At 36.4% G+C, this 20,155-nt stretch overlaps 1 protein-coding gene across 5 annotated transcripts in view; it reads right to left on the bottom strand.

Annotated features, from left to right (window-relative positions):
* Nucleotides 1–20,155, bottom strand: part of MRP (Multidrug-Resistance like Protein 1) — a 49,507-nt gene that overhangs the window by 23,295 nt on the left and 6,057 nt on the right. For 2 of the 5 annotated variants that reach the window (XM_086969560.1, XM_086969561.1), the window contains 2 exons: nucleotides 6,153–6,287; nucleotides 1,161–1,343 (listed from right to left, as the gene is read on the bottom strand). In XM_086969560.1, the coding sequence (XP_086825686.1) occupies nucleotides 1,161–1,343; nucleotides 6,153–6,182 (213 nt within the window). In that variant the 5' untranslated portion in view covers nucleotides 6,183–6,287. Of the gene's footprint in view, nucleotides 1–1,160; nucleotides 1,344–6,152; nucleotides 6,288–10,953; nucleotides 11,029–11,369; nucleotides 11,457–12,634; nucleotides 12,783–20,155 lie in introns of those variants that run through there. The other 3 variants (XM_086969558.1, XM_086969559.1, XM_086969562.1) reach the window with 3 other exon arrangements.

The following is a 20,155-nucleotide window of genomic DNA, read 5'->3' as shown; positions in this document are numbered from 1 at the left end:
TTTTCTGTCCTTCTCGAACTCTTGATTTTACGATTTTCCTACCGTTTTTTATGGGATTAAGGTCCGCCAAATTAGGAGGCTGAACATCATTGACAGCAAGTGGCCTTGAGGTATTCCGAACTCGTTAATAAAACGCCCCAACGTGCATGGAGACGTCGTTATTTCTTGCAGCTATTCCCGTATCCCGCCAAGCAGCTTCTTTCACTCGAAAAACCTCAGCATATTCCTGCTGCTCTAGAATTACCTGTGTGAAATCATCATCCCATCATAGACTATATCTTAACTTTTAATGGACGTTTGAGTTTTGGCACGACGCTGTTCTCAGAGTATTGTTCGCTGATATGCCAGAAGGCATGACGGACATTTTTTCGAGAATTTCAAACTAGTATTCCTCTGAAAAAAAAAAACTGACTTCTTCCCAGCTTTCAGCGATTCAATTTTTTGACTCGGTTTGCTCAATGAAAACGGGCCCGTTTCGTTGAACCATCCAACCGAGGTTCTTGGTCTACTTTTCTAAACCCAGTTTCTTTGAGTCAACCGTAAAGCGCAATCTTTAACACGGTCTTTTAATCCGTTCTGGTGAACATAATGCGAAATGAACCTACCTTTTTGAAACTCGTAAACAAACACAACTACTTAGTTGTTCAGCGCCAGCAACAGTCGTATTATATGGTAAGATAGAACGCGCCGGCTGTACATAGTACGGGTTATTAGCAGGAATATTGGATCCCGAAATCACTAAAATTCGATTACAACAAGCTATAGCGCCTGTGATCGCTGGGATTCGATATGTCAGTTTTACACAGTACATCTGTTATCAGTAACCTGAAAATGTTGGCTAATGTTTTTATCGACATGTAGGACACCAGTGAATGTAAAATAATACTGCTTTCATAAATTAATACCCGTTTGATGCCCGTGCTTTAATGTTGTGCAATTGGCTTTAAGAGTTGGAACCATTTGATTAAATGTATTTAAGTCTCTTTGGTTGAGCATCATGGAATGAAACGCTAAATGCCATTTTTGAGAAATTAGGCACTAAAATTTTTATATACTTAGCTGTCATTCACTCCTATTAAAAAGTTAGAAAGTGCGAAGAAATCCGAAGACAAAAGTAAATGTGTGATTTTTACGCGAGCATACCGGTACGTATGACTTACAATTTTCGTGCAATTTAGCCACGTCCATGGGGTGTAGCTTCGCTGTGATGTAAGTAAATAGTAAGCTTCGAGGGGACTGAGGACCCAAATGAGAACACATGGGATCCAAGCAAGGACAGAGTTTTGAAAGCATACGGTTACATCTGGAGTAGAGCCATTTGTATACCACGTCAGAGAGTCGTTCTGAAAGAATGATGAACGACAAGCGTGGCAGAAAATTAGAACAAGAACTCAGCTTTGCTGATGTCTGTGCCACATATACAAGTGCGTGCAGATGTATATTATTGCGAATAAAAAAGGGTGCATATATTGTTTTTCACACGATTTTTATGAGTAGCTCTTAAATGATATATTATTATGATCACATGTTAACTTAATGAGCCGCCCAAATAATATTCGGATGTTGCATTAATTAAATAATCTCTACGTTTAAATTTTGAAAATATATCTAGGCGAAAATAAATGAAAATAATTTTTTACTCATCCCGCACAAAACTACTGGTTACATGACCTACAACATCATCTTGGTTCGAGATCGCTGGGGAGACTTTATCATAATTTTAAACTTGCTGCATGTCTATTGCGAAGGACTCTACTCTTAGTTTGGCTTTTTTTACAAATTTAGAATTACATTTACCAATAACCCTAATCTATGTTACGGCTGTAGACACCGTATTAATTCTTCCATCTTTGATTCTAAAGCTGCCACTTGCTACCTTGTTCCCCTGTTAGTTTGCAACCTCGTTGCCCTGTTGTTCATCCGTAAACGCGCTATATTTTTCCAAATAACGGAATAAATATCTGAGCTCAATTTAAGAATTATCAATACAAACCAAAATACATTTGCTTAATTTGAACATGTAAAGTACACCCATAACTGCGCACGGGACGCTAGTATGAGACCTTATCGAGCCCTGACTCCGTGTTCTTTTACCGGTCTTTTCGATTTCCCATTGGTAGGTTATTGAAACCTCAGTATCTTATTGCATTTATTCTGCTTCCTCAGTTCGATTTATGCTATCTCTTCGACAAAAAAGTATTCATATAATCACAGAATATGAAGCATATGCCCAAATGTTTGCTAATTTATCAACCACTTCGCAATTTAACCAAATTAGCATTCCGTCCTGCTACGGAAAGAAAAAATTGCCCATGTAAAAAGTCTTCCATCAGTTAGAAAATATGATTTATAAATAAAGAGTTCATGTTTTATAAATGTCAACTAATGCCAAGAAAAATTACCATTACGGCTAAATAGCATAAATGTTAATGACCAAGGTGCGCTCATTTTGTAAAGCTGGAAACAGATTTTTCAATAAGATTTTTTAAAGAAATTATCGACAGTTGATATTGGAAAGTTACAAATTGCTAAGAATAGTTAACTTGTCTAAATTATCATTACGCTCTACAAAAGAGAGAAACTTCCTCTAGAAGAACTTATTTATCTAGTAACCTATTACGTGCCAAGATAATTTCCAGGTTAAACTCCTATTGTCCGAAGATGTGTTATAAAGTACATTAGGCAAGGCACTCTTCAGGAAAACAGCAGCTTGTTACTGCTGTAATCACATTACGAGCGGAAATAGGAGGTTGAAGACCAAAGGTAATAAACAAGCCTCAGGATCTCAGACCGAAGAACCGGGTTGCTGTAATCAACACTTTTGTGTGAAATGAAGCATTGATGGTGCGCTTCCAATCGCGCTTTGAAACTGTAACGAAAGTACTAAAGATGAAGACATTAAAAAAATTAGTTCCTCAGGGATCGAATCGCGAATAAAAATATATATGGCGTACCTTACAGACAGTGCACGATTTGTACTTGCAAGAAAATTCCTAAAGCACACTGTCGCCATAAACGAAAAGCTGTTGTAATCATAAACTTGTATGGCCAAAAAATAAATCTTTAGTTGGTGTGAACATTTACCTGATTTATTCTGCTAATAAGTGTAGTTGGGAAGTATTCCAATTTGTATATTCGTTCAACACCTCTGGACGATATAATATACCGTTACGATGAGTATCCATTAAATATTAAGTCGTAATCGATAATATATTGAGCATTTTTGTCGCCGAGGCTATATAAGAACGAAGCGTTGCGTTAATGAATCGCATTTGTTCCGATAGCCGTACGTCGCCACTTCGGCCACTTTACCCACTTGTGTGTGCCAACATACCACTGAGGAGGACTCGCCTCTTGGCGGAATCTTTAATTAGTATCAGTATTTCACTTACGCGATGACAGGAAACTGGCAGCCCTCTACATTCTCGCACCGTCCCTCAAACGTTGCGGCGCCTGTTCTGTATGCTCAAACCGAATCTATTTTTGCTGCTATGACCACACCCGCTCATGCTCAAGCGTACGCACGCCGACATCTTATGCGACCCATGGCTTCTCCAATTAGAGATTCTTGGAAATGGAAGCAGGCAGCGAAGTCCATGCATCGCGTCTTCTAGGTTTGAACGTCGCGAAACCTCCAACTGAGTCACTACCTTTTTGACTTATATGGTACACGCCGGGGTGTTTCGGTGCCACCTTCATGAGTTCTCGAATCTCTGCATATCCATGAGCCTTTTCAGCACATAATGACAGTGTATGGTCCCGGGATTCGCAACAGCGCTGTAGTTCATATGATTTGAAACAAAAGAACCCGTTGACGATTGCGTTGATGATTTTCGTTAAAAGGGGAGGTTTTGCTATTGCATTCCCGTGACACACGCTTCAGAACACCAGCTTTTCGTACTTTTAAACAGATTTTTGTCTCTTACCACACGAACGCAATCGAATCTGGCTGCTTTTAACACTAGGATTTTACGAATAGAGAAGGCTTAGTACAGACCAATGTACAGGTTTTCATATCCCTTCGGACACCCGACAAGCATTGGACTAGTTTTGACAGAAGGAAATATCCAAAGGGGAGATATCATATGATGAGAGGTTAATTTGCTCCCCTTGAGTACGTTGCCATCGTAACCATAGACAAACGGCTATCGCCAGATTACACTTAAGCTTTGCCAAAATGATTTTTATGACATAGGACCCATCCCGGTTGGCCCCTCTAGCGTAGTACCCAAAAAATTACGAATATGTGAAGAAAAACAGCCTTAACCTATTCACCGTAAATCCTTCAACATTCTGTCCGCAACACACAACCTGGCACCAAAAGAGCTTCGGCGTTTAATTTACCTATTACCTTTACAAATCTGCACCAGGAATTTAAAAGCAAATGCAACAAAGCAAAGAACTTATCTTGACCACCATGTTTTTCTAAGCAAAAGTTCTTAAGGTCAAGATAAAAGCTACGCGATGCCATTACACCGACAATTAAGTTACAATCTACATATCACTCTGTTACAAAAAAACAAAAGACGTGTTCAGTGGGGACAAAGAGAACAAATTATATGCTATGCAATTGAAGTGAAGCGACAAGAGACACCGTTATTTCGGATAGTTACGGCAGTTTTTGGGTGAGATATGGCACTGATAAACTCAATACCATGTAATTTCTTAAAATGAAAAAATAAGAAAAAGGTGCTTAACATTAAATATCCTGAGCCGTGAATGTAATGCTAAAATATCTGAATGGATTAGCATACAAAGCACCATGATTATCACCAAATATACAGTTTGAATTATTTTTTTCATTATATTTATCGTATTTAACATCTTTATGATGAATCAAAAACATAGCATTCGTTTCTATTCAAATTAATGATGCTGCGCAATGTGAAGGCGCATGCCATCAACACTGACAGGATCGAAAAGCACTAAAGCTTTACGAAAGCCTATATGGTGTGGCGGAGAGATGCATCTCACTTTTGATTTACCACTTCAACCCATTCTCGAAATTCTTTTTTAAGAGGATTAATTTGTCAGAACAATTTTCTTATTCGAGGTTGTTATGGCTTTGCTTATTTCTTCCGGTTTGCCATAGCGCTTTTGTAGATATTTCGGATCAAAATCGAAATTTAGTGTACTAATATCGATCGAAAAATTTTGGGGTTACAACCTCTGAGTGTAATACATACTTTTTAGATATACGCTCGAACATGCAAACTGCAAAGATGTACAGCTTTTGAGCTCTTTGGCATTCAGATTCTACTTTTAAAAATGCAAATGACAGAGTGATATAAAAACATTTAATGCCGGCTGGTATTATAATATACTAATTTAACTATCAAAATTTATAAAAATATTATATTTAAAAAACCGCTAAAAAATATTGCTAGAGAAGCAAATAGACTAGTTACTTTTTCGCTCGTAACTCTTAATCATATTGCTATGTATGCGTGTAAGAAAGTGACTTACAATTATTTGAAGCTAACTTGTTTCATTACTAACTCTACCGCATCAATTATGAAATTCTACTTGTCTAATAATTATTTTCGTTAAATCCATTTTCTTATTGCGATTATACCGATGTGCTTGCAGAAATGCTTCAGCTACGCGAATATAAAGAACTGCCTTGAGGATACCGACCTTACCACTAGCACCCAAGGTTGTGCAAAGTTTGGGCTCTTCGACAACAGTAACAAAACTGCTGGAAGAGGCTAGCGATTATAACTGTGCAAAAAACCTGCTGTCACGAAGATTGTCCATAAGTATACAATGCAAAAATGGAACGGGATTTAGGGACACTCTGCCACTTTAATCAATGGGTGCCTCTGAAGAAGAAGAATTAGGAAGTCCCCAGGAACTCGAATTGTTAACTCTACCGATATGTTTGTACTTACACTATGTTTCTAACATAAATATTACTTAACTTGAAAAATTCAAGGGGCCGTGTTGCATTAAATGCCTAATTTTAGGCAGATACTGCCACAGGAAACAAATGGAATTGCACATTAAAACAAAACCCTAGACTAGCCATTTAAATATTGGCTTCTTTATTTAACAAATATTAATGGTACTATTTAAGATAGCTGTTCATATTTTACACAAGAATGTCAGAGTTAAGCGTCTGGTTAAAAATCGCACGTTAACTTACGACTTACCCAAAACTGTGACCCACAGAAATCATCCATTTTGAATTTTTAGTACGAGCTTTTCCGCAGTCCAATGTTGCACGATTTTTGCTGTCCCAGGCTAATTGCTGCTGCTGAATGAGCGTCCGTTTATTCACTCGCGAACTGCAAAAATTACAATTATATTTACTTATGTGGCCAGCTAAATGACAAGTAGGCAAAATCTAGTTTTATTTACAACAATGATTTAGTGCTCATTAAGATGCCGTAGGACATGTTACCAAAAACTGCCTAAGGCGGCTTCTCAACCCACAACAAAGAACTCACCGTCCATCGGTATATTTTAAAACGTGACGAAACATCGTCAGGTTTATTATCTTTCTTACTCGGTGAGTATGAAATTTCAAAAACATCGATGATTTAAGATTGCGTCTCATTAAGTTACAGCAAAGATAAAACAAAGGATGTAAAAATTGCACACATAACAAAATTGTTTTGTCGTTATACATCGGCAAACGCAAAAAACTATGTATAATAGAGCACGATGTCCGTACCACATTTATGATACTAGATCCGCATATAAGTTCTTGCCGATTGTTTTTAACAAAGCAAAACGTTTTGCTCAACATATCTGATGGTGTGTTCTTTATTTACAAGTTTACAAGTTCCCGTCCCAAAACATTAATAAATTTAACCTATCTTTTTTCCGGGCAGCGGTACACATACTCTTGAAATATTCGTTCTCGAAATATGGATGTTCATACCGTTTAAACTAGAGAATCCTTTACATCTATCTTTGAAGATTCTGTGCTATTTTAAAAGAACACTTTGTTGCAATCTTTATGAACACAGCGAAATAGTGAATGCGCACACAACTCTACTAAGTTGGTCGTATTGAATCAAGAAATTGGGCATGTAAAGACCTTAGATTAAAAATACTGTAATTTTACTATATGACAACATTAAACTACGCGTAATTCTTTCAACCCACCACAATCAAATAGTATTTGATTGGGAAAATCTTTCACACCCAGTGTATAGCCTCGCTTCATTGGACTGTACCCATACAAATCCATGCAGCAATCCCTTATGAGCAAGCGATTTAAAATAAATGGTAGAAGTTCCAAAATGGATCGATGAACAGATCGCCTTGATAGATTTCTTCATTATTCTAAGTACCTAACACTTCAGCGTTGCAGGAAATGTGCGTGAAGAGTTAAGTAAATTACTTTGCTGGGTGAGGTCTTACCCAGATATTAGTACCACTTGAAATAAGCTGAAAGGAACGGCTACATATACGTACATACACATAGTATATGTGAAGCAATTCCGCAAAAAGAGGTCTTTGGCGATATTGACAAGCAAATCACTACATATATATATATATATATATATATATGTATAGGATACTCGAGTTAAATTTATTTGTATGAATGACCCGTTTTTGAAATATAGGTGACTAATATTATTAGCTAACTAAATGGATGCAATTTGGCTTACCCAGTAAATAGATAAAAAGAAATGTATCCTATCATAAATCTGAACGAACATTGGCGTTTTTTCTCATTTTACACTTTTCAGTAAACGTCCACGGCCGCAATCAACTCCACACATTTGGTCAAAGAAACACTAGTAAATGCTAATATGGACTAATATGGACCGAAACTTTTTGCTTCTTTTTTACGTTTGTGTGTTCTATCTGCTATCGTATAAAGTTGTCTAAAATAGCGTTGCACCACTTTGCATTGGCGTTGATTCATTGTAACACAACGGTGTGACGTATGCCATGTATTTTGAGCGGCCGGTTTGCACCTATACGTTTCTTTGCAGCCCCTGCTTTATATACCATATCCCGAAACGTGCTTGCATTCAATGAGTTCTGTCAAGATGTTCGAATATCGTAATCCATATATCATCATTCAGTCATTTTACAGTTGTGAGATATGGCAAGCAGCGGGTAGAGCAGAATAAAAATATTCTATTGAGCTCTGAGTGCATTCTAAACCTGTTATGTTATTGCTTTTTGTGGCTACAAAGTGAAATTTTCTAGATGCAACAATTGGCCTTCACCACCACTCCACTTGAAGCTTGAAGCACTTGAAGCGCACATTTCCGTATGCGATCCTAAGTTCAATTCCCAGTTGACACGAATAAACTTGTCTATATATTATTAATTTTGGTGCTTTCCGTTGTTCTGAACCTCAATATCTATTGCATGCTCACCTCCATTGCGGCGGTTCAGTTCGTCGTGCAACTTGTTCTATGCGTCGTAGAAGCATAAAATGACTTGTTCTATGCGAAATTAATAATAGTAATAGTAATTAGTTACATTCTGGCTGTCCTTTTTGCCAACATTGCTTCTTATCAATGTGGTTCCCCCTTTTAATTAATGCAACATGTTACTACAGTGGCTGCACTAATTTCTGTCCTGAACTAACAACAACAATGTTATACGTCGGTGAGGATGTTGCTCTTGGCACATGCAAAAAATTTCCTCCAAACTTATTTTCATCAAAATCCAGCTCTTTTAAATAAGCAAAATTAATTTTAACTTTATTTCTTCCCAACCTCAAAAAGTATACGCACAAAAAGACATACACTTTGCGTTTGTATTCCGGACATACGAAGTCGTTCTCTAGTATCACTTTCTCGCCATTTTCCATCCTAATTAATTTTCTTCATTCACTTGCATTCTTATTTAAACATTTTTTCCTTAATTTTGCCAGTATCTTCTTTTCGCTCTTCTCCTTAATTCTTGCGCATTGTTTCCCTTATTCACACTCTTATATAATCCTCAATTGAATTTTCCGTCGTCTCTCTTCTAATATACACTCTGTGCAGTGTTACAGGCAGCACGCCTCTCGTAGGATTATAAGATTTTACGCACTTTAGCGTTTGCCAAAGCAATACGAAATTTCATAAATCACAAATAAATGTAATGGTGACTGCGCCCGCCGCGGCATACTGCGGAAAGAATAAATAAAGAATAAAACTTTATCAACAAATAATCATGCCACTGAGACACATCTTGTATACGTTTTCCACTAAGGCTTTCAACTGTTTTCGTGTTTTATTTATCTAACGGGCGTCGAATGTTTCCCAAAAAAATAAATGAGCCAAACGGGGCCACGTCAGGTGCTGGGATAATGCTCAATACCGTATGGGACAATAACACAAAGTTTTCAACCAAAAATAGACGTATTACGTGCTTTGTCTTAAAAAAAGATGCAGATTGTTCAGCATCGCGACACGTTTTATGCACAAAAATTAGCTAAACGAGTTCAACGGACTCGCGGAACTTCTCTAGACATTACTCAGTACACTGTACACTTAGCAACAATTTTCCATCACTTTGCAGGCGCTTATCTGCCAAAAACTTTGGATGTCAACGGAAACGAAACAAGTTTTCTTGATCGGCTTCTACGACTTGCTCTGTTATGCTTCAGATTGGCTCTACAAAAGATCTATTTGGTAATTTACCACAAAATATTTCGCTGGCGACAAATTACCCTAAGCTGATTATTCTTCTGATGATTTTACATATTTAGTATATTATAGAGTATATAAACATAAAATCACTAACAACTGAAGAATTCGTACACAAGCCGCAAATCTGTTGACGGGCGGCCATTCTAAGAGTGGGGAAGTGATGAAGATCGCGACACCTGGAGAATGGCCTGAAATTCACTAAAGAAAAGGATAACCTGCACATGAGGAAATGATGAATAAGAGATATTAGGTCAGTAAAAACTTGCAGACGCCAAAAATGCCTCCTAGAAGGGTAAAAATGCTACCAATGTCAACAATGCCAGATAAATATGTGAAAAATGCATGTCAGTTACGTGGCTGAGTATGCGCACGTTATGACTGCCGTGACAGTGTCCTAAGAGTCCCAAAAAATGGGAGCTGTGAGACACTCCTCGCCGAGGACCATTCAAGAAAAAGTATTTTTTCATTTCGAGTAATCTCAAAGATCATTAGAGTTCTAATGAACGACCCAGCCTGTTTAACTGATTTGGTACGCAGCTTAAACTAAATTGTGCATAATCTTCACGTGTACGTGACAATATATTACGCTAATTATGCATAACAACATGCGCGTTATATATTTCACTCCACTTTTTAAACGAATTCTGCTGGCTGTCTGATATATATACATAGCTTAATATTCCCCTGCCGCACTGACCATCTTGGTTAAATCAATGCCAAGTATACAACACTAATTTAAAGATCCACAGTTATACTTTGTCAAAAAATATAAGATAAATACTCGATTTTTTAAGAATTCACTCGCAAAATCAAAATATGGAATATAACGATTTATTATGACTGCGTAAGTAAAAATTACCGTACTTTCCTCTTCCTTGAATACTGCTCTTATAATTATTTAACCCTTCTGCGTGCAAAAAAATGATATTCCTCTGCTTTTGCTCCTTTCGATACTGTTGTTGTAGTTTTATTCTTGAGACAATCACAGATATATTATATCATACTGTCTTCAGCTCACAAAGTATTTACCAGACTAATTATCGTTGTCTAAACCGTATCGGATACTGCTAATTGGTTAACGCTAATCTCTACATTTTACAGGAAGTCGACGAAATATTAACTTATTAAGCAGTTGAGTGAATATCGCTGCATTCTCTACGTAAAACATTTTGAAAAAAAGAAATCGCGACCGCGCCATAGGCTATATGCCTTTTGCGAGGATATCGAAGCTGAAAAGTTTCAGCTTTCAAACAATGTAAAATAAATGAATCGCAGTAATATGCTAAACATGGCAGACATTCTGCCCGTTGTTGAATATCGCAACAAAAAAAAAGATACGTACGCACGATTTAGAAGACGAAGGAGTTGCACAAGTAGACCAACTTAGCACCACATTTTGTCAATCCTGTAACTGAAACTACGCATTCATGACAAACCGAAAGCATCCCGGAAGAATGTCATTCCCATTTCTAATCCTCTAAAAGACATCCGATGGTATACTTGCAACTGAATATATTTTTGACGTGTATATTGATGTATTATGTTCGGTTAAAAACATATTACTATCTGCGCCACTGTATACACAAATATACGAAATATCCATGATGAGTCTTCGGCTATCACAACCACTTCAGCAATTGAAAGCTAGATACCGAACGATTTTGAAGAGAATTATATTGACTGTTAAATATAGGAATAGACTACAAACGAAATACCAGAAGTAATACAAGCAACTTTATCTATTTGCATTGTACCCACCGTGATCTTAGCGATACTGCTACACTTAATCACGCCCGAATCAGATCATCGTATGGATTAAGAAATGCCTATACGGTGACTGGGAATCTGACAAGAACAACAAAAAAATTCAACATGGAAAAGTCGCTTCGAAGACCTCGCATGCAATGCTACCGTTGCTGGAGCCAGGCAGTAAATGGACTGACCATTAAATCAGTCGTTGCCCGGAAAGATACATGATACACACTCCTGTGATCATTACGCCTAATTTCCCTTGACAAGCAAGGCATCTTTACTATGTCAACTATGACTGGTCAACAATTGCCATTCCCCTTTCGCTTGCATTTTGTCAGAAAAAATGAAACAATATGGTTCATAGAAATGTCACTTACAAAGTGGGAAAAATAAAACATGTATCTCTTAAAACATGTAATATAATGCTAAGAAGCTCCTATCAGTTTCTATCAAGGAAAAGTGTCTCTAGTGTAAAAATATGAAAGGTAGATGAAATATGATTCCACATATTATTGCCTACCATTTGTATATAATAATTTTCAAATTAATGAAGAAGCTAATGGATATATATTTATTCAGAGTACCGAAACTGCTTGAACTGAGTGCCATTGGAAATAAGAGCAGACGACTTGAATACATTGAAATCCTACATAATAGACAGCACTGCTTCCAGCAGTTTTGTGGTGAAAAATTGACTCTGAATACGGGTACAACTTAGTAATTCGTTGTAGTCTTGGAGGTTGAATACTTGAAAACGTGCTTGAGTATTTCATAAAAACAAACTAGTAAAGCTGCGCTAATTTTTTTTCATATTTTTACATTTTCAGCTGTTATCTGTATATGAACAAATTATCGGAATCATCCCTTTTAGGTGTACCATCAAAGACCGGCTCTTTTAGCCGGGTTGATTTTTGTTTTACTTATTTAGGCTTTCTTCAACAGACCTATGAAATGGCATGGCAACCATAATATACATAACCAATAATAATACGCTAAATTTTGTTAACGAATACTGCAGACACCTGTTGTTTGATTGGACGCGATACTAGTTGCGCACGCAAAGTCAAGGTTTTGCATAAATTGAACCTTAAAGAGGATGTGCAACAGAAAGGGTTATAAACTGGAGCAGCTTGGTTAAGGGTGGAATAGAAACAGTTAATTGCCAAGAAGCATAGACTCAACCAATTTATAAAAAAATACAGATGCACAGCCACGAAAACACAAGTGGGTGGCATGATTTGATGCCCATTTATTTGCGTGGACCTACGTACTTTGAAACGACAGTATCACGCGACGAAAATCATTTCGTAACATATCACACTGGATTCTGTCCACTCGCAATGCTTTTTAACACCCTCAGCTGCGACAATGACCAAAGAAACATTTTAGTTTTGACAAACAACAAAAACGAAACGACTCGTTCGAATCGACTGCTTTGGGAAAGGGCATCTGGGACGGGTCATTTGGTACGGTGGAAAATTTTTACGGCGCGCGTTTTGAAATGTTAATAAATCGATAAAGTGGTAAGAAATTTAATTAGAAAATGTGGCGTGCCCTTAACAATATTATCTGCTTTTAAACTCTTTTCTGTTAGCTAATACGGATAACTGTATTTCAGTTCGCTGACCTCAACCCATTCATAACTATTTTTCCTGCTACACGTTACTCCAGTGACTTACGAAAAAAGTGTTATGCGAAGTACCCTTTTACTCGGATGAAGCAAAGCACATCTCATGTAAACCTATGAACAGAAAATTATTTATAATGTTTATAGTAGATGTCCTTTTAAACTGGAGTAAATACTGACTGACGGAACTCTGTTCTTTTGAGATGATATGTGCACCAAAATTTTATATAGCACTATAGTACGATATGCAAATCATGCATTTAATGAAAAACATTATTTCTAGGCAATGTGTTTTTATCATTTTATAAGCAACAAGTAGATGCAGATATGCAGACAAAAAATCAGTTTAGAATCCACTTGAATTATATAGAAGAAATAGAATTTGAATTACAATGTTCCTCCCTTGCTATTCTGAGATTTAAGGGATTATAATTGTGCGCAAAAAGATCGATATAAGCGCGGCGATAACCGTATCAGTTGCTGATGTTTTAAGTCAAAGATTATTTTTAATGAACGCCGTTAGAAAAAGAGCTCACGCTTGTTAGTTATTAGTCACTGCTGGTCATGTTCTGTTACATGGAGAAATACATGTTAACTGTGGCCACTAAAAAATTCGCGTTCGTTCATCTCTAATAGGTTAGGCTCAAGAAGTCGCTGGTCCGACTCTGAAAAACATGATAATGCACGTTATTATTGGTGATAGACCTAAGAATAATTGTAGTAAAATAAATATTTACGTTAGTAGATGGCTTAAGAACGTCATATTTTTTTAACACTATAAGGAAAAGTATAGGACACATTTCTATCACAGACGTCATATTAATATCAAGGAATCAACGAAAGCTGCAATCGAGGTTTTACAGCCATGTGAGTATACCCCTTAAAATGCTAATAGACCATTAATGCGCGGAGAGCTGAATTGAGTAATTTCAACACCCACTTACTTATACATATAATATTACTTATCTTTTAGTTTCTATGATGCTTACAAAATCATCAAATAAATAGTTATAGAGACAGCCTATGCACAGGAAGTAGGTTATCGTGCAGTTTCCTTCAATTTCAGCCCAGCACGCATAAGCTTGAAGAGATGAGTCACTAACTGGAGGCTAATCAGTTTACATGCTTTAGATATACGTCCCATCGCGACTACAGTTTGAAATAATGTGGATTAGATGGTGGCTTTATGGCTTTTTTAACATCTTCATCTTGTACGCATGCTGGAATAAATTATTAACAATTACATTCATAAGTGGCGCTATATAAGCCTATGGAATGTAATATCGCTAAGAACAGCGAAGAGGATCGAAGGTCAATAGTAAAGCAAAAATCGACAATATTTGATGTATTGGGTTGTCGAAAAAGTATTGATCGTTTTTCTGGCTAGATGACTTTAAAGTCACAAATATAAGGCAATATGAGCTGCGTCGGATCGGCATTGGTGTCATTTGAAAGCTGACGTCTGTAGTAAACGTGGATATATTATTAGAATGCCTTCATTCAGACTTGAGATAAAACACTTTGAAGATGAGTGAAATCTAGACAAAATCCGCTGTATTTTACAATTTTATTATGATAAAGCCACAATTGCCGCTCATACTCATAAAAAATGTGTTCTGTCTGTCGTCAAGATGCGTTGTCGAGCGAAACGACCCGCAGATGGTTCTGTAACTTTCGTCCTGAAAATTTTGACGTGAGACTGGCTGCAAAAAATGTTTGGGCGCCCAAAAATTGACGCAAAAAAATTTACTCGATCGTACTTCCAGCAGCGAAAACCTACAGAAACGCAATGAAATCGAGTTATTTATAAAACTAAATTCTATTTTCACGTACGATAACAACGTGCAACTAAAAAAAAATAGAAAAAAGGGTTTGAAAATTTGTAGCAAAGCCTAACACAAAAAAGTGTTGATATGTGTTTGGCGGGATTGGAAATGAATCGTACATTATGAGCTGCTACCGCCTGGTGAAACGATTAACTTTGACCTCTATCGTCAGCGACTAACAAGATTACAGCAAACCGTTAAGAAAATTGACCTAGTAAACAGAAAAAGCGACATCTTCCACTATGACAATGCAAGACTACATATATCGTTAGCTACTTGGAAAAATTGAGAGGACTTCGGTAGGTAATTTAACTAACTTGGGAACAACCCGGACCTGGCGCCCTCAGCCTATTATCTGCTTCGGTTTATAAAATTGTCTTAGATGCGCTAATTTAGTTTTAATGGAGATATGCAAAAATAATTTGCAAAAAAAATGATTTTTCGCCCAGAAACCACTGAAATTTTACAGTGTGGGTTATGGTGCCACCAGAAAAGTGTCAGAAAATCGTTGATAAAAATGGCCCATATTTAATTTACTAGTATTATTTTAAGATATAAAAATCGATTTCAATTTTGGCTTAAAACGGTCAGTGCTTTCTTATTCCTAATGTCATATTACTGTGGGGGGTACACAGCATCGTCTTGAGAAACACCTCATAACTATTTTCTGAAGAGTATTAAGAGCATGCATATCCTTAAGTAGGTAAGGATATGACACAAGACTTCATATATAATAGTAACTTATGGACTTTTTCTTATAATCTGTTGTTTTGGGCAAATCTTGGCGGCGCTAAGGGCGTTCCTAGTTTTAACAGCAAATGACTTACTGTGTATTCCACAGAAAGCCGATTTTTTTTATGATAGCCGGGGATGTTCATGGGTTAATGTCAAAAGTGGGTTTATTCCACTTAAGTGTTGTGTGTTGCTTTGGGAATTGCTTACCCTACGCAGCATGTAGCTGCGTAGGTAGTTACGCGTATTATCTGGACTTATAGACTATGGTTATATTTTCAACATAGTCACTTGTTATAGCTCAACCCCTTCGTGACCTTTAGAGGCACCATTGGTCAAATTTTTTTTCTGAATTTGATAAAGATTCAACTGAAATCTTTAAATATAAAGTCTAGCGCAACATCTGCTTGATAAAGTCATTTTAAATAATCTATACAACATGGTTTCCGCTAATTGAATAAGCCGGTGACTTTAATAAAACCAAAGAAACCGCAGTAAAGAAAATACACGATATTGCACAAATCAGAGCCTGCAGGGCTCAAATTGGAAAAGCTTCTGTGATGTAGTAGTGGAAACATGCTGTTTATACATTTTAGGGAGGTGATTTGGGTTAGAAGCTACGCGTAGACACCATTTACTTCATGATAAAAGCCATCCACCTAAAGCCTTTAAGATGTCGTAAATCCGAACGATTTTAAGCAAAAGTTGATATTTTGCATTTTATAAATATTGCATTTCGGCCGTTTAATGTTCTGGTTTCAGCGGTTATAGTTACTAGTGACATGCATGAGGTCGCTAGAGTTCTAAAGCCCTTCAAGTAGGCATTACTATTATTAAACTTCTCTTAAGGCTTCTCATATCCAAAATAATGTTCTAAGTCTATAATATTATCCTGCATACAGCTTACATTGTCAAATTGTATTTCTATCCGCTACTATTCTAGGAATTCGTTTTCTACCACTTTAGACGCATTATACAAAAGACTCTCATATGTGTGCGTAAGTTATCTGTTCGCAATTACTGGTTTTCTTTCTAAGCTTTCGTTTCTAATAAGCTCCTTGAAGAAAATTTTTTTTGCTCTACAAGTAGGCCGTTTATATCGTTTCGTAGATTACAAAATTTTACTCAAGATCGAGCTTCGTAACGAACGTACTATTTTCTGAAATGCTAATAATAAACTACGTACTGTAAAAGCAAATTAACAAACACAGATTGCGAAAATTTGCACATAATAGTCACCGGTGAGTGTCGGTTTCGTCTTTAGAAATAGTGATTTGTGGTGATATGGTTGGAATTCTTGTTCTTTTACATATGTCTGTCTAGATGAATCTCGAAACGTTTTTGTTGATTGGAATGAGATCCAGAAAAGGAAAAAGCAATATATTATTCCTACGCCTAGGAAAACCGTTTAGTGGCTTGCACTGAGTTTTTCTCTTTTAAACGGTTATTAAGGCAATGTTATACAGCGGTACAAAAAACCGTCACAGAGAAAAGTCGGTAAGATTTAATTATGCAACGACTTTTTAAGTTTTCCAGCAGTATTTGAAACTAAGTTGGTACATCGCGCAAATAATATGATTCAACTTCTGCTATAAAAAAAAAAAAGTTTTAAACCTCCAAAACTTACATTTTTTTTTTCATTTCGAAAAGATAGAATTGCAGAATTTGCTTTATTTTGCTTAGACGAGTTAAACAATTGTCACGATGATGTAAAAGTGTTACTCTTATATGTTATTTGGTTTCAGTGACACTTAATGATAAAACCTGGCAGACACAGTGCCAGTATCAAATAACGTGAGCCCGCACAGTTCGAATGTCGACAATACAGGAACTATAGCCTCGCATTACGCAATGTGAAAATGATTGTATTTCCAGACAAAGTGGGAAGCGGATTCTTTGCCAGTACTAGATGCGACGTGGTTACCAGTTAGCCACGCCGTATCACCACTACTTACAAGCTTAGTCATGCCAGCGAATCTGATAGACATTGACCAGATTATTCAAAGGGTAGCTATATCAATTTTCTAGTTACACTTGAAGTTTGCCTACACAGTAATAAATATCGCTGAATCTTATCGTTACATTATTATTCAATAGGAAAGAGAAGGAAAGCCAATTATATATACGACCGCGATTTGCTTTTGGATGAAGGATGACATAAGTGCTTGTAGGCTTTAAATGTTTTAAATCATCACTGTCTGATGCTAAAAATCCACCCTAATCTTGAATAGAGCAAAACATGCTGCATGCCGTATTGAATCTGGAAGAAATCGCTGGAATGACAATATTGGTGCACTAACTTTGCGGAAAATCCGAAATCGAAGAACCGCGGGGAGTGTGGATTTCGAAGAGTAAAACTTGTACAAACACAGCAAATTGACGACAAGGAAGTCTTAAGATTAGGAAGTCGAAATTATACAGAAATATTTTCGTTACATGTGTCCTGCATATTCATGTTTATGCCAGCTCTTCGCCTAAGTTAAAAGGGGATCGTAAGTTGCTGCGAAATAAGCTTGAAATTGAATTAGATATTTTGGATCAACGTTATGTTTTAAAAAAAATGTCACAGTACTAAGAGCTGAGCGGATATTTAACCTCTTTAAAACATTTTTATACTACGTATAAAAAAATATTTTATCCAAGATGGCACACAAGAAAACCCTTTTATATTAGAAAATTACTTTGAAGCTCTCTGTTAGTATTATTGTTAAATATAAACCAATAAAGATCGATAAATAACCACGTGCGCTACAAGAAGAAAACACCCAGTTTAGCATCACGCCAATGCTACATTTTGGGATACCACAGAAAAGGTGTTTATAAATAAATATTATAGGCGCGTTTGGCAACAACTAAATTTAATAGTTTTTCAGTCTCTTCAATTTGTCATAACGTTTTTGAAAGTTTTGCATAGATGGCTCTCTCGGATGCCATATAGCCTGTTGCCGTCCTAGATGTGACACATAACCCATGGCTCCATCCTTCTTGCGCACGAATCATTACTGTTTCTCAGTAAAAACAAGTAAAGAACAGAGCAAGTGCTTGAAAGCAAGGACCGGCAACAGTTTTGAGTAAAGCTGATCAAAAAAATAAACTTTGCGACTTATATATTGCTAGATTAAAAGATTAGAAATGACTTCCCGAGCTAAATAACCTCTGGGACGGTTACTGGTATTGTAAGTCATGCTTCTTGGCGTATCCTAGTCTTATTCTTGGACATAGTTATATCAATTTTGTTTTTTACCCATTTTTTAATTAAAAGACCACTAAATGAATAATTTTTATTTGATTACATCTATAGTGTAATACGCAGATATTTGCACTGAACTGTAATTCCACGCTTAAAGAGTAAAATTGATGACATTTATTTGTTGCCTTTTAAACCTGATGGAAAAATATGTTGAAGAAGAGTGCGGATTATGAGCTTGTGAGTTACATTATACTGGTGCCAAGAAATATTTCGAATTAAATACGCTATATTTAAAAAAAAATCTTTCTCTTAGCTCCATACCACCCAATAAAATTGGTTGTGACCCTCTTTCATGTTATGCAATGCATTGAATGGTTCAATGAACATGTTTTCTTAGAAAAACTTAGTAGTGCTTTGTTGAGTCCATCGAAGAATTTTTATGGAGAGCGCTTATTAAAATCATGACGTTAAAGGGTGTATTCTATCTTGTAACTTATAAATTTATAATACTCTATAGGTGCACGAGGATACGTATGATCTACCGTATTGGCAGGCAAAATTTTATCGAAAATATTCGTTTAAAGATAATTATGTTGATATCATTTGTGCCACTTATAGCTTCCAGAAAGTATGTAGTTATTTCTCTATACTACATACTTAGTATGTACGCTTAGGCAACTTACTGATTTAAATCCTATAAGCATATGTTTTAAGAGCGAGCGTATTTGCGACTGTTTTTGGTCATTCTTTTCTACATCTTTGCGTTTCATGACGCAGTCATCGTCCATCAAGTTCTTTAGGAACAGTTGGTAAAAAATACAGTTTTAGGTAAAATAAGAAAGAGCATAAACATTGTTATACGTATATATATATATATATACATATATATATATATATATATCGGCGAGCGAAGACAACCTCGGTGCACCGTGAACTGTTTTCACAATGTTATGCTCCCTCATGCAGTAGCTTCTAATATTGAAGTTGTTCAACTTTCCCAAAAAGTGGATTATAAAATTGCTAATTATTACAATTGGTCCTGCTACAATTTGTTTGCCACGTTTGCCGTCTCCAATTGGCGTTCAAGGTGCTAAAATATCGCGCCCGTTCACGCATTTATCTTAGGTAGTCATTAAATGTTTGAAAATATATACACAAGATTTATAATCAATTTATATACCTTAATGTGATATTATATACTATACATTTTTTGAACAGTTCTAGATCCATAGCACGGTATTTGCGCGCCAAGCTTCCTAGCGAATGTATAAGGAAGTGTCGTATAACATACCTACCACAAGGCCGTTCACATTATGAACACACATGACCCTTCTCGGGTTCATAGAAACGACAAGGCAGACGATGATATTCATGGATCTTAAATAGTCCGATGACGGGATAGTTTAACTTGCCGATG

Source organism: Varroa jacobsoni, unplaced genomic scaffold, assembly GCF_002532875.2.
Source record: "Varroa jacobsoni isolate VJ856 unplaced genomic scaffold, vjacob_1.0 scaffold_759, whole genome shotgun sequence".
Taxonomy (NCBI): Eukaryota; Metazoa; Arthropoda; class Arachnida; order Mesostigmata; family Varroidae; genus Varroa; species Varroa jacobsoni.
This window is presented reverse-complemented; position numbering and strand designations above follow the sequence as displayed.